The 15,519-nt window shown below is 32.6% G+C and overlaps 1 protein-coding gene across 1 annotated transcript; it reads left to right on the top strand.

The window, feature by feature from the left end:
- Positions 1-13,948: 13,948 nt before the first annotated feature.
- On the top strand, positions 13,949-14,918 carry LOC125855887 (uncharacterized). The gene is made up of 2 exons (XM_049535542.1): positions 13,949-14,407; positions 14,895-14,918. Exons 1-2 carry the CDS (start codon positions 13,949-13,951, stop codon positions 14,916-14,918), a joined length of 483 nt encoding a protein of 160 aa, XP_049391499.1.
- The last annotated feature ends 601 nt before the right edge of the window (positions 14,919-15,519 follow it).

The following is a 15,519-nucleotide window of genomic DNA, read 5'->3' as shown; positions in this document are numbered from 1 at the left end:
AGTAGTACTAGATCCGATTGTACCTCAATCTCATAACCAAGTCGAGAAGCCATACTAAAATTCTTCTATATTTAAATAAAGCTTAGATCCGTTCGTGGTTTATATAAAAGAGAAGTTAGTTATCCGGCATAGATATAATTTTTTAGCCGGACATAGTCACGGCTTAACTCAGAGATAAAAAGATAAAGCTGAAAATAAAAGGAAGTACCTTATAGTAAACACCACTCTTTATTGCTTCGGCCGAAGTCCGGCAAGCTTACAATACTTGGAAGATTTTACAAGAGAAAGAGAAAAACATAAACAAGAAGAGGTGGTTTCTAAAACTGGCTACTAATTAAAGAAAAATAGACTTATTTATAGAAAAAAGAAAGCATCTTTGTATAGGATACTGGGCCCCAATCTGGGTCCTAGTAATAGTGTATCTACTGTAGGTGAACAGTGTATCTACTGTAGGTGAACAGTGTACCTTATTATCAATAAATTTATGAAAAGCAGTAAAAGTAATACCAGTAAAATGGCCTGATGTCCCTATTCAAAGACCTCCTGAGATTCAGAATTTTATTCTTAGACCTCTTCATGAACTTGAAAGCCTTTTAGATAAAAAGTTTTCAAAATTTGGTGCAAATACGAAACCGATAAGCCTCACTGAAGATTTTGCAGATGAAATGGAAGCCACTTTCGATTTCAAGACACAATTGGAAATGGAAGTTAATAAACTTCATGGTTATCCAAAGAATAATAGTGATAATACGTATGCTAGAAAACCTAGAATGCAAACTTACAATTATCCCAGACCAACTCCTCAAGATGTTTTAATAGAGGAAAGAGATTGGAATCAAACTAACACCTCTTATAGAGGAAGCGAGATTTATGAATGGAATCTCGATGGTTTGACTGGTTACGACTTGGGGGTGCTCTCGGGTCGTGACATTATGTATGCTACCATCTGTAAGAGCGTTAATAACACTGACAGGACTATTTGCAAAATAATTATTGCAGGTTTTACGGGTCAATTAAGAGATTGGTGGGATAATTATATGAACCTTGATGCAAAGGCAACAGTCATTAATGCTAAGGCTACGGCCGAAGGAGTTGATAACCTAGGATTTGCTTTAGTAAAAAATAGAGAAGACGTTGTTTATACTTTAGTCTTGAACATCCTAAAACATTTTAGTGGTAGATTTACCAATCATTATGAAACCATTAGATCTTTACTAAATGGTCTTAGATGTAGACATTTAGGTGAGTTTAGATGGTATAAAGACACTTATTTAAGTCGGGTAATTGAACTTCCCGAAAATGGCTTAGAATTCTGGAAACCAAATTTATTAATGGATTACCTTCTTTATTTGCAGAAAGAGTGAAAAAGACTCTTAGAGATCCGCAAGGAATTATTCCCTATAGTAATTTTATCTATGGAAAGCTTATTGAGACTTGTACGCAAGAAGGCATAAATTTGTGCAATGAGTTAAAACTCTCAAGACAGCTAAAGATGGATAAGCTTAGAGAAAAGTCTCAATTGGGAGATTTTTGTACTCAGTTCGATTCACCAGATACTTCTAAAGGTACCAACCGAGAAACTTCTAAATCAGAATCTCATAGATCTCATCATAAGAAAAAAAGATCTAGGAGAAAGACTGGAGAAGAAAGAGATGAGTGTAGGGCTCATCGTAAATCTCATAGATTTACCAAGAATAGATCAAGGCGAGATCTTGATAAGATTAAGTGTTATAAATGTGGAAAATTTGGGCATATAGCTCCAAATTGTAAGCTAGAAAAGCATAAGACTGTAGAACTTGATGATGATATTCAAGAGAAGATTTATAGTTTTCTATATATTTCTGGTTCAGAAGAAACAAGTTATGCAACAGAGGATGAGCAACCTGAGTCTTCTAAGGTTCATCAAGATTCGAATGATGCTTGCAAATGTCATGGAGATGTTTTTCACTGTGAACATGATGATTTCTACAAGCTGCAATCTCAGTTCGAAGATATGAATATGTTCACTATCACTGCAAACAATGTGATAGAACTTCTAAAGGAAGCTATCGATAATACTCTTCATGAAAAGATCACTCAATTGGTTGCTAGTAAAACTAGCTCTTCAACTAGTATTCCTAGTGATAATAAGGCTGATGAATCTACTGCTGAAGAAAATACTTTTGCCAACACTTTGAATATTGATCCGAAACAAAATATGCTTTTAGGAATGATGCAAATTGTTACAGCTCATAACTGGTATGTTAAATGTACTATATTAATTGATAATACCTTTTCTATAACTAACATTACTATAATTGATAGTGGCACTGATGTGAGTTGCATCCAAGAAAATCTTGTACCTACTAAAATTTCAAAAAAACAACTCATATGGTTAAATTTGCATCTGGTCATGCTTTATCTATAAAGTATAAATTATATAATACTCGTATTTGCCAGAATAAAGTTTGTATTTCTCACTTCCTTTTCTTAGTAAAAAATCAAGTATGCCCTCCTATTATTCTAGGTACTCCTTTTATAAATGCAATTTATCCTTTTACTAATATAAATGCTAAAGGATTTTCTGCTACTTATAAAAATCAAGATATAAGTTATACTTTTATCACCGAGCCTATTTCTAGAGATATTAATGCTCTAATTGACATGAAACAAAAGTATGTTGATTATTTACAGCTTGAGATATTTAGTATGAATATATTCGATACTTTAAAATCTGCTAAAGTACAGGAAAGGATTAAACTCATTTCTGAAATATGTCCATTGATACTTGTGTTGATCATCCTAGTGCCATTTGGAATCGGAAAAAGCATATTGTACCTCTTCCATATGAAGATGATTTCTCTGAGGAAAACATCCCTACAAAATCACGTCCTTGTCAAATGAATACCGAATTAGTTGAATTCTGCAAAAAGGAAATTGAGAATTTATTACAAAAGGGTTTGATAAAGCCTTCCAAATCACCATGGTCATGTACTGCTTTTTATGTTAATAACGCAGCAGAAAAAGAACGAGGTGTTCCCAGGTTAGTTATAAATTATAAACCTTTAAATAAATTTTTAAAATGGATTAGATATCCTATTCCAAATGAAAGAGATTTATTAACCAGATTATATGATGCTAATATCTTTTCAAAATTTGATTTAAAATCTGGATATTGGCAAATCCAAATATTTAGAAATCATTCATATAGAACGGCATTTAATGTTCCGTTTGGACATTACAAATGGAATGTAATGCCTTTTGGGTTAAAAAATGCTCCCTCAGAATTTCAAAAGATAATGAATGATATTTTTAATCCCTATTTGGATTCAGCATAGTTTATATTGATAATATTTTGGTATACTAAAAGACTCTTGAAATGCATATTAAGCATTTAGACATTTTTAAGAAAATAGTTATTCAAAATGGTTTGGTCATATCTAAAACTAAAATGAGTCTTTTTCAAACAGAAGTTAGATTTTTGGGTCATTTGATTTGTCAAGGAAAAATGACTCCTATTCAGCGATCTATTGAATTCGCATCGAAATTCCCTGATATTATTACAGATAAGACACAATTGCAGCGGTTTCTGGGAAGTTTAAACTACATTTCCCCATTCTACAAGAATTTGTCTCGAGATTTAGCTCCGTTGTATGACAGGCTAAAAGAGGATCATAAGAAGCCTTGGACTAATAGTCTCACGGATCTTGTAAAGACTATTAAAGAAAAAGTTAAATATTTACCTTGTTTAACCCTTGCTAATCCTTCTTGTCCAAAGATTGTAGAAACGGATGCGTCTAATATTGGGTATGGAGGTATATTGAAACAAATTAATCCGCATGATAAAAATGAATATCTTATTCGATTTCATTCAGGAAAATTGAGCGATGCTCAAAAAAAATATGCGACGGTAGCTCATGAAATGTTAACTATCGTTAAGTGTGTTTTAAAATTTCAAGATGATTTATATAATCAAAAATTCTTGATAAAAACTGATGCTCAGTCCGTCAAGTATATGTTTGATAAAGATTTTAAACATGACGCGTCTAAGTTAATTTTTGCTAGGTGGCAGGCACAATTAGCCCCTTTTAATTTTGAAATTCATGATAAAAAGGGAAGTGATAATTCCCTCCCGGAGTTCTTATCAAGAGAATATCTTTCTTCTGATGGGTTTTCTTGACTTCTTTCCTGATAAAGATTTGGTTACGATTTTGAAGGTAGTTCCTCTTAATAGAGATTCAAAGGAACTTATAATAATAATTATTATTATTATTAATATTATTATTATTATTATTATGAGCCGTGGTTTTTAGCCCGAAAAAGAGTTTGATAAGTAGGGCGCCTAATACCCGATTAGAACTATCAGACAAATGGGCTCAATAAAAGTATGTATTAGCTTCTTAACAGGCCCTTTGCTTGGGTAAAATAATTAAACCATGCAGTCTGAGAAACTATATTAAAATTCTTGTGTATTTCGATTCTTATATAGTTGGACTACCTCTAAGGATATTGACTTGCTTGATCTATGACTGGGCGGACCACCGCCAGGTCAGTGATCCTGTATCGTTGGTATCAGAGCCTAGGAACTTTCATGGTATATATATATATAATTTATGTGAAGAATTTCGGCATAGATATATTCTCTCTATTATGGATCAAGAAGATAATAAAAGTATTCGGTTAGAAGAGGTAGATATACGTCAAAACCTTGATTTGTTAAACAAATGGACTATTTCGAAAGTAAATATAAAAACTATTTATGATTATGGTTGTTTTGATAAAATCTCAAATAAATAGTTGATTAAAACAACTGAGCAATAGTTGACGTTAAACTCGTCAGAACAACCTATTCGTTTATTAAATAAGCGTGATATTGAATTTTATAAATCTCAATATAAATTCTTGCATATTGGCATGGTTCAAATTTCTTTCAAGCCTTTGACTCTTAAAGGGTTACCAGAGACTTTCTTAGCTGCTCTTCGTGACGCGAGAAATTTTAATTTTCGACAGTCTCTGATGAGTTCGATAGAATCTACAGTGACCTATGGCCCAATTTATTTTAATGCTCAGCCAAATTTGCAGTTATTTTTGACTGATTATAATATCTTAGATGCTTTAACTTTGAATGTTAAGACGCATGGTTATAACTATGCAGCTGGTTCTGAATTAATCTGCTTGTCTTATAGAATCTATTATAAAATACTTGCTACTTTGAATCCTAGATGTAAGTGACATGATACATCTGATCAAACTATTTTGGTAGAAACTAATTTCGCCAAATCTAAGGTCACTACTAGAAGACCTATAAAATGGGAAGAAATTAATTTTCCTACTACTTGGATTCTAGATTCTGTTATACCCCTTGACCAACTGACGGATGTTGTCACCAATTCTGAATATTCTCATATTAGTCAAAATTCCGATGGAAAAATTTATATGCAGTTTGATGAAAAAAGTAGTCCTTATAGTAGACATTCTTTTGCTTCTGATAGAAGACTGGCTATTCAAAATATTTCTCCGATAGAACCTTGTTATGGTCCAGCTAGAAATCAAGCTACTTCATTGCATACTTTATCAACAGTTATATCTGCAGAAAAACAAAAATTTAAAATTGATCCTCGGTTAAACATTGTTCAAACAAATGATAAATCATCTGATGTTTCTGATAAGGATATTCCTTCTGTATCCGAGATGGATTTTAATCTTAATGATGCCTAATGATAAGAGAACATCAAATTGATGTTAGTCCAGGTTGACTGGCAAGAAAATATATTCAAAACGAATTTTTAAATGAAAAATGGAACCTATTTGAAACTTGGTTTTTTGACACTTACAGTAGAGAAGATTTAAATAATATTTCTCAAGAATTTTATGAAACTTGTGCATTACATAATCATATTATGTTCTTTGTTTCTTGGTTTATAACCACTTATTTACCTTTATTCATCAACGTTCTTGAACGATCTTACAAAGATGAATCAGGTAAAATTATTCTATCCATTTATCCTCCTCAAGCTCCGTTTATTTTACCAAATAATACTGGTATTACTTTTAACTCTTTTCATAAATTTATTGATAATAAGGTGGCCGCAGTAAGTATTAATGAGATTAATCGACTTATTTCTCAAGAATAAGTATTTAGGCTTGTATGTTAGAGTCATTGGTGAACATATTTGTTCTCTAGATAAGAAATTAGATAATCTAACTAATCTAATTATTCAAATTGATGACAAGCTAAAATCAGCGAAACAAGTCTATGAACAATCTTCTACGTCCAAACAATAAGATGTCCCTACTCAAGGACCTCCTGAGATTCAGAATTTTATTCTTAGACCACTTCATGATCTTGAAAGCCTTTTAGATAAAAAGTTTTCAGAATTTGGTGCAAGTGCGAAACCGATAAGCCTCGCTGAAGATTTTGCTGATGAAATGGAAGCCACTTTCGATTTCAAGACACAAGTGGAAATGGAAGTTAATAAACTTCATGGTTATCCAAAGAAGAATAGTGGTAATACGTATGCTAGAAAACCTAGTATGCAAACTTACTATTATCCCAGACCAACTCCTCAAGATATTTTAATAGAGGAAAGAGATTAGAATCAAACTAACACCTCTTATAGTGGAAGCGAGATTAATGAATGAAATCTCGATGGTTTGACTGATAGACAGTTAACTATTTTAGTTCAAAGGATGCTTATGTATGCTACCATCTGCAAGAGCGTTAATAACACTGACAACATTATTTGCAAAATGATTATTGCAGGTTTTACGGGTCAATTAAGAGGTTGGTGGGATAATTATATGACCCTTGATGCAAAGGCAGCAGTCATTAATGCTAAGGCTACGGTCGAAGGAGTTGATAACCTAGGATTTTCTTTAGTTTAAAATAGAGAAGATGTTGTTTATACTTTAGTCTTGACCATCCTAGAACAGTTTAGTGGTAGATTTACCAATCAATATGAAACCATTAGATCTTTACTAAATGGTCTTAGATGTAGACATTTAGGTGAGTTTAGATGGTATAAAGACACTTATTTAAGTCGGGTAATGGAACTTCCCTAAAATGGCTTAGAATTCTGGAAAGCCAAATTTATTGATAGATTACCTTCGTTATTTGCAGAAAAAGTGAAAAAGACTCTTAGAGATCCGCAAGAAATTATTCCCTATAGTAATTTTACCTATGTAAAACTTATTGGGGCTTGTACGCAAGAAGGCATAAATTTGTGCAATGAGTTAAAACTCTCTAGACAGCTAAAGATGGATAAGCTTAGAGAAAAGTCTCAATTGGGAGATTTTTGTACTCAGTTCAGTTTACCAGATGTTTCTAAAGGTACCAACCGAGAAACTTTTAAATCAGAATCTCATAGATATCATCATAAGAAAAGTAGATCTAGGAGAAGGACTAGAGAAGAAAGAGATGAGCGTAGGGCTCAACGTAAATCTCATAGATTTACCAAGAATAGAGCAAGGCGAGATCTTGATAAGATTAAGTGTTATAAATGTGGAAAATTTGGGCATATAGCTCCAAATTGTAAGCTAGAAAAGCTTAGGACTCTAGAACTTGATGATGATATTCAAGAGAAGATTTAAAGTTTTCTATATACTTCTGGTTCAGAATCGGATTATGATGATTCTGAAGCAAGTTATGCAACAGAGGATGAGCAACCTTAGTCTTTTAAGGTTCATCAAGATTCGAATGATACTTGCAAATGTCATGGAGATGTTTTTCACTGGGAACATGATGATTTCTACAAGCTTCAATCTCAGTTCGAAGATATGAATATGTGCACTATCACTGCAGACAATGTGATAGAACTTCTAAAGGAAGTTACCGATAATACTCTTTGTGAAAAGATCATTCAATTGGTTGCTAGTAAAACTAGCTCTTCAACTAGTATTCCTAGTGATAAAAAGGTCAAAGATGGATTTAATTATTCTGCTCCTTACTCCTTGTTTGAAGTTCATAATAGACTCTCTTCTAAACAAACCATGGTTATTCGTGATACCTCTTTTGATGATTTAAAAGGAGAAACTGAACATTTGAAAGAAGAAATTAAATTTCTTAAATAAAATCATATTATTTATGATCACCGTCTTACTCAGATTGAGTCTGCTAATAGCAAAGGAAAAAATAAGGCTGATGAATCTACTATCGAAGAAAATACTCTTGCCAACACTTTGAATATTGATCCGAAACAAAATATGCTTTTAAGAATGATGCAAATTGTTACAGCTCATAAATGGTATGTTAAATGTACTATATTAATTGATAATACTTTTTCTATAACTAACATTGTTATGATTGATAGTGGCGCTGATGTGAGTTGCATTCAAGAAGGTCTTGTACCTACTAAATATTTTGAATAAACAACTCATATGGTTAAATCTGCATTTGGTCATGCATTAGATTTAAAGTATAAATTATCTAATACTCGTATTTGCTAGAATAAAATTTATATTCCTCACTTCTTTTTCTTAGTAAAAAATCAGTTATACCCTCCTATTATTATAGGAACTCCTTTTATAAATGCAATTTATCCTTTTACTAATATAAATGCTAAAGGATTTTCTGCTACTTATAAAAATCAAGATATTAGTTATACTTTTATCCCCAAGCCTATTTCTAGAGATATTAATGCTCTAATTGACATGAAACAAAAGCATGTTGATTATTTACAGCTTGAGATATTTAGTATGAATATATTCGATACTTTAAAATCTGCTAAAGTACAGGAAAAGATTGAACTCATTTCTGAAAAAATGGCCATTGATATTTGTGTTGATCATCCTAGTGCCTTTTGGAATCGGAGAAAGCATATTGTAACTCTTCCATATGAAGATGATTTCTCTGAGGAAAATATTCCTACGAAATCCCATCCTTGCCAAATGAATTCCGAATTAGTTGAATTCTGCAAAAAGGAGATTGATAATCTGTTACAAAAAGGTCTTATAAAACCTTCCAAGTCACCTTGGTCTTGTACTGCTTTTTATGTTAATAATGCAGCAGAGAAAAACGTGGTGTCCCCAGGTTAGTGATAAATTATAAACCTTTAAATAAATTTTTTAAATGGATTAGATATCCTATTCCAAATAAAAGAGATTTATTAACCAGATTATATGATGCTAATATCTTTTCAAAATTTGATTCAAAATCTGGATATTGGCAAATCCAAATATTTAGAGACCATTATTATAGAATGGCATTTAATGTTTCGTTTGGACAGTACGAATGGAATGTAATGCCTTTTGGGTTAAAAAATGCTCCCTCAGAATTTCAAAAGATAATGAATGATATTTTTAATTCCTATTTGGATTTCATCATAGTTTATATTGATGATATTTTGGTATACTCAAAGACTCTTGAAATGCATATTAAGAATTTAGACATTTTTAAGAAAATAGTTATTCAAAATGGTTTGTCATATCTAAACCTAAAATGAGTCTTTTTCAAACAGAAGTTATATTTTTGGGTCATTTGATTTGTCAAGGAAAAATGACTCCTATTCAGCGATCTATTGAATTCGCATCAAAATTCCCTGATATTATTACAGATAAGACGCAATTGCAGCGGTTTCTGGGAAGTTTAAATTACATTTCCCCATTCTACAAGAATTTGTCTCGAGATTTAGCTCTATTATATGACAGGCTAAAAAAGGATCATAAGAAGTCTTGGACTAATAGTCTCACAGATCTTGTAAAGACTATTAAAGAAAGAGTTAAATATTTACCTTGTTTAACCCTTGCTAATCCTTCTTGGATTGTAGAAACTGATGCGTCTAATATTGGGTATGGAGGTATATTGAAACAAATTAATCTGCATGATAAAAATGAATATCTTATTCGATTTCATTCAGGAAAATGGAGCGATGCTCAGAAAAAATATGTGACGGTAGCTCATGAAATGTTAACTATCGTTAAGTGCGTTTTAAAATTTCAAGATGATTTATATAATCAAAAATTCTTGATAAAAACTGATGCTCAGTCAGTCAAGTATATGTTTGATAAAGATTTTAAACATGATGTGTCTAAGTTAATTTCTGCTAGGTGGCGGGCACAATTAGCCCCTTTTGATTTCGAAATTCATTTTAAAAAGGGAAGTGATAATTCCCTTCCGGACTTCTTATCAAGAGAATATCTTTCTTCTGATGGGTTTTCTTGACTTCTTTCCTGATAAAGATTTGGTTATGATTTTGAAGGTAGTTCCTCTTAATAGAGATTTAAAGGAACTTATATTATGGAAAATTATAGACGGAGTGGTGATAGATATCGTCAATAATTACATTATTGAACAAGAGCTTTATGAAAGATTTTATTGAAATGAAGTTTAAAATCTCTTGAATGATTAAAACTAAATGCTATGTTTGAAGGATGGATCCTTCTTGGATAACCAAGGCTAGAGGAAAAGGCAGTTATACTCGCAGAAGGGGAAGATCATCCCCAACTTCATCAAGATCATCATACGAATCTTCATCATCTAGTACTCCAATTATACAAAAGAGAGGAATGAGTTTATATAACTTAAACTCTAGAGCACAAGAAAAAGCTTCATCATCAATACATCTGGAAGATATTCTAGAAAGTGATCCATTATATGCTAAACTACAGGAGTTTCTAACTCAAAAGCAAGGTGATTCTATTGCTTCAATCGCCAAAGAAGAAGTTGATGATATCAAAACATACGAAAAGGTAGAAAAAAGAGAAATGATATTTCTCTTAGAAAACTGTGACATACAGAGAAAAGAAGAACCTTGGAAGATATTCCAGAGGTATTTAGTTAATGGGCTTTATTTCCCGGGTGAGTTATACAAAACTCGGAAATATTATGAGACTCTGCTGATAAGCACAGGTGTTGAATTTCAACATTTTTTAGGATATAATACAAGTGAGAATGTTTATAACTTCTCTAAAATGATTATAAAACACGTCATTCATATTGAAGATTGGGGTATTTCCTCAATGATTGAAAGACAATTCAGTCTGAACAAAGTCATGGTAAGCTTTACCTATTGGGATTATATTCAGGCATTTAATAAAGTCCTCTGTTATAACAATGAAAGGCATAAACATACCTGGTTTATATAAAAGTATGTGCCAAGATATTTGCTAACCCTATACCAAATTGGTTTTTAAACTGGTGGTCATACCACGGTTCCGAGATGGTGGTACAGTCAGATTCAATACAACAAGTTAATGGCTTTGTCTTTAGTGACTCCGTCTAGCCAGCCGTGGTCTTAGCCCGCAAAATGAGTTAAAAGGGTGTGTCATACCAGGCTTTCGATAAAGTCCTCTATTATAACAATGAGAGACATAAACATACTTGGTTCATAAAGGTATGTGCAAAGATATTTGCTAGTCCTATACCTAATTGGTTTTTAAATTGGTGGTCATACCACGGGCCAACAATAAAAATATTGCCCGACCATTTCTTAAGTTATACAAAGAATGGGTAAAGATTTCCCTAGATCTTAACAGATTATATCACCAAGAACATATTTCTTATTTACAGCAGATTGAACAAATATGTTTCTTTATAGAATTCTCTGTTCCATGGATCCACAAATGGGTTCTACAAGTGGATTTTACAGAAGAACAAATCCCCTGTTTATATCGCACCTATTATAATAACTTCTGGGATAAGTTAATGAAAAAAGATCCGCAAACAAAGTCAATATATGGACAAGAACTGTTGGATCAAATTGCAGCAACTATCAAAGAATATAAATCGATTCCTAATAAAGGAATTGTAACTAAAGAGTCAACTTCGGTAAAGCATATGGCACGAAGGATTTCTAATCATGATGAAGAGGAGCAAAATAAAATGATTTTGGATTACCTAGAAGAGGTAAAAAAAAATACCCTCCTTTCAAATTTAAATCAATACGCAAAATCAGATTCCTCAATGCGTAGTGAGGCTAGTGAAGATATGCACGAAGCCCAACAAATTGAAGAAGAAGAACCAACAGATGCGCTGAAAAGGGCAGAAGAACTTTTGGCAAAGCTAAGATACAAAGCTTAGTGGACAAAAGTGAAGATAAGCACTACCANCGCAAAATCAGATTCCTCAATGCGTAGTGAGGCTAGGGAAGATATGCACGAAGCCCAACAAATTGAAGAAGAAGAACCAACAGATGCGCCGAAAAGGGCAGAAGAACTTTTGGCAAAGCTAAGATACAAAGCTTAGTGGACAAAAGTGAAGATAAGCACTACCAACAGTGGATGTACTATTTAGGCCCCACATAAGGGACCCTTTTTACTATTTCTAGATGCCTTTATCTATCTATAATTAAGGGATTTTATTTTGTAAAGAGTGAGGTTTTAGAAACCAACTTTTCTCTCTACTTTCTCTCCCTCTCTCTCTCTTTTGTAAAGTTTGAATGTGAGTTTGCCGGACTTTGGCCGGAGAATAAAAGTGTGTTGTTTGTTCCTAAGGTAATTTATCTTCTTCTTATTTCTTTATTACTCTCCTATTCAAGCCGTGACTATGTCCGGCTAAAGACTTATATCTATGCCGGATAACTAACTTCGCTTTTATATCTACCATGAAAGATCTAGACTTTATCTAAGTATGCATAAATTCATATATAATTTTTTACTTGGTTCCGAGATGGTGGTACAGTCATATTCAATACAACAAGTTAATGGCTTTGTCTTAGAAACTCCGTCTAGTCAGCCGTGGTCTTAGCCCGCTAAATGAGTTAAAAGGGCGTGTCATACCCGGTTAGAACTACTAGACACATGGGCTCATTGACAATACGTATTTGAATCTGGACAGACCCCTTGCTTGGGTAAAAGGATTGGATCCTTCCATACAGTCATTATTATCTAAGAATTTGTATGTATTTCGATTCGGATTTATTCCTTGAATTCGGATGTTAACAAGCTAGATTGAAGATGACCGCGCGAACTACCGCCCATCTTCTGAGATCCTAGTTCGTGATTCCTCTTTTGATGATTTAAAAGGAGAAATTGAACAATTAAAAGAAGAAATTAAATTTCTTAAACAAAATCATATTATTTGTGATCACCGTCTTACTCAAATTGAGTCTGCTAATAGCAAAGGAAAAACAAAAATTGATGATTTTCCAGTTGAAGAAAATACCCTTGCTAAACCTGTAACTATTGACCCTAAACAAAATATGTTTTTAGGAATGATGCAAGTGGTTACAGCTCATAAATGGTATGTTAAATGTGTTGTTTTAATTGATAATTCTTTTTCTATATCTAATATTACCATGATTGATACTGGAGCTGATGTAAGTTGCATTCAAGAGGGTTTAGTGCCTACTAAATATTTTGAGAAAACTACTCATATGGTTAAATCTGCATCTAGACATGCTTTAGATATAAAGTAAAAACTATCCAACACTCCTATTTGCCAAAATGAAGTCTGTATTCCTCACTTCTTTTTCTTGGTAAAAAATCAGTTATACCCTTCTATCATTTTAGGAACTCCATTCATAAATGCTATTTATCCATTTACCAATATAAATGCTAAAGGATTTTCGGCAACTTATAAAGATCGTGATATTAGTTATACTTTTATCACTGAACCGATTTCTCGTGCTATTAATGCTTTGATTGAAATGAAGCAAAAGCATATTAATTATCTACAGCTTGAAATTTTTAGTATGAATATATTCGATACTTTGAAAACTACTAAAGTACAGGAGAAGATTAAAATAATCTCTGAACAAATGGCCATGGATATTTGTGCTGATCATCCTAGTGCTTTTTGGAATCGAAAAAAGCACATTGTGACTCTTCCATATGAAGATGATTTCTCTGAGGAAAATATTCCTACGAATTTCAAAAAATTATGAATGATATTTTTAATCCTTATTTGGATTTCATTATAGTCTATATTGATGATAATTTGTTTTATTCAAAGACTCTTGAAATGCATATCAAGCATTTAGATATTTTCAAGAAAATAGTTATTCAGAATGGTTTGGTAATATCTAAACCTAAAATGAGTCTTTTTCAAACAGAAGTAAGGTTCTTGGGACATCTTATTTGCCAGGGAAAAATCACTCCTATTCAGCGATCTATTGAATTCGCATCAAAATTTCCTGATATAATTACTGATAGAACGCAGTTTCAGCGTTTTCTGGGAAGTTTGAATTATATTTCTCCCTTCTACAAGAACTTGTCTCGCGATATGGCTCCATTATACGACAGGCTGAAAAAGGAGCATAAAAAACCGTGGATTGATAGTCTCACAAATCTTGTTAAAGCAATCAAAGAAAGAGTTAAGTCTTTACCTTGCTTAACCCTTGCCAATCCCGCTTGGCCTAAAATAGTAGAGAAAGATGCGTCCAACATAGGTTATGGTGGAATTTTGAAACAAATTAACCCTCATGATAAGCACGAATACCTTATTCGGTTTCATTCAGGAAAAGGGAGCGATGCTCAACGAAAATATGCAACGGTAGCTCATGAAATGTTAACTATCGTTAAATGTGTTTTAAAATTTCAAGATGACCTTTACGACCCGAAGTTTTTGATAAAAACAGATGCTCAATCGGTCAAATATATGTTTGACAAAGACTTTAAACATGATGCGTCTAAATTAATGTTTTCAAGGTGGCAAGCACAATTAGCATCTTTTGATTTTGAGATTCTATATAAGAAAAGAAGTGATAACTCCCTCCCAGACTTCTTATCAAGAGAATACATTCAAAATGAGTGAATATAGTAGTTTTTCATAAAGAGATAATGATATTCCCATCTCTATGTTTTTTACTGAAAAAAGATTGATTACTATTCTAAAAGTTCTTCCTTTTAATGAAGATATAAAGGAACTTATTTGCTGGAAAATTATAGATGGAATGTTGATAGATCTATTCCAATCTATAGGAGAATCTAACACTTATTATGATGCAAATTGGGTTTAAAACTTGTTGTTTCATTTGCAGAATGGAACACCATTGGATGACTAAGGGTAGAGGCAGAGGCAGAGGAAGATCATCCTCAGTCTCATCAAGATCGTCATACGGATCTTTTTCATCATCCAGTACTCCTATTATACAGAGAAGAGGAATGAGTTTAGTTAAATTAAATTAAAAAACACAAGAGAAAACCTCTTTGTCAATACATTTGGAAGATATTCCAGAAAGCGACCCGTTATATGCTAAGTTACAAGAATACATAAACCAAAAGCAAAGTAATACTTTTGCTTCAATAGCCAAAAAAGATACTATTGATGATATGAAAACCTATCAAAAGGTAGAAAAAAGAGAAATGATATTTCTCTTAGAAAATGCTGATATACAGAGGAGAGAAGAACCTTGGAAGATATTCCAGAGGTACTTACTTAATGAGCTATACTTCCCGGGTGAGTCATACAAAACTCGGAAGTACTATGAAACTTTGTTGATAAGCACGGGAGTTGAATTCCAACACTTTGCAGGATACAATACAAGTGAGAATGTTTATAACTTCTCCGAGAAGATTATCAAACAAATCATTCACATCGAAGATTGGGGTATTTCCTCAATGACTGAAAGACAGATTAGTCTTAACAATGTTAAAATGAGTTTC

The sequence above is a fragment of the Solanum stenotomum genome, chromosome 2, assembly GCF_019186545.1.
Source record: "Solanum stenotomum isolate F172 chromosome 2, ASM1918654v1, whole genome shotgun sequence".
Taxonomy (NCBI): Eukaryota; Viridiplantae; Streptophyta; class Magnoliopsida; order Solanales; family Solanaceae; genus Solanum; species Solanum stenotomum.
Note: the sequence above shows the minus strand (reverse complement) of the source record. Positions and strands in the feature narration are given on the sequence as shown.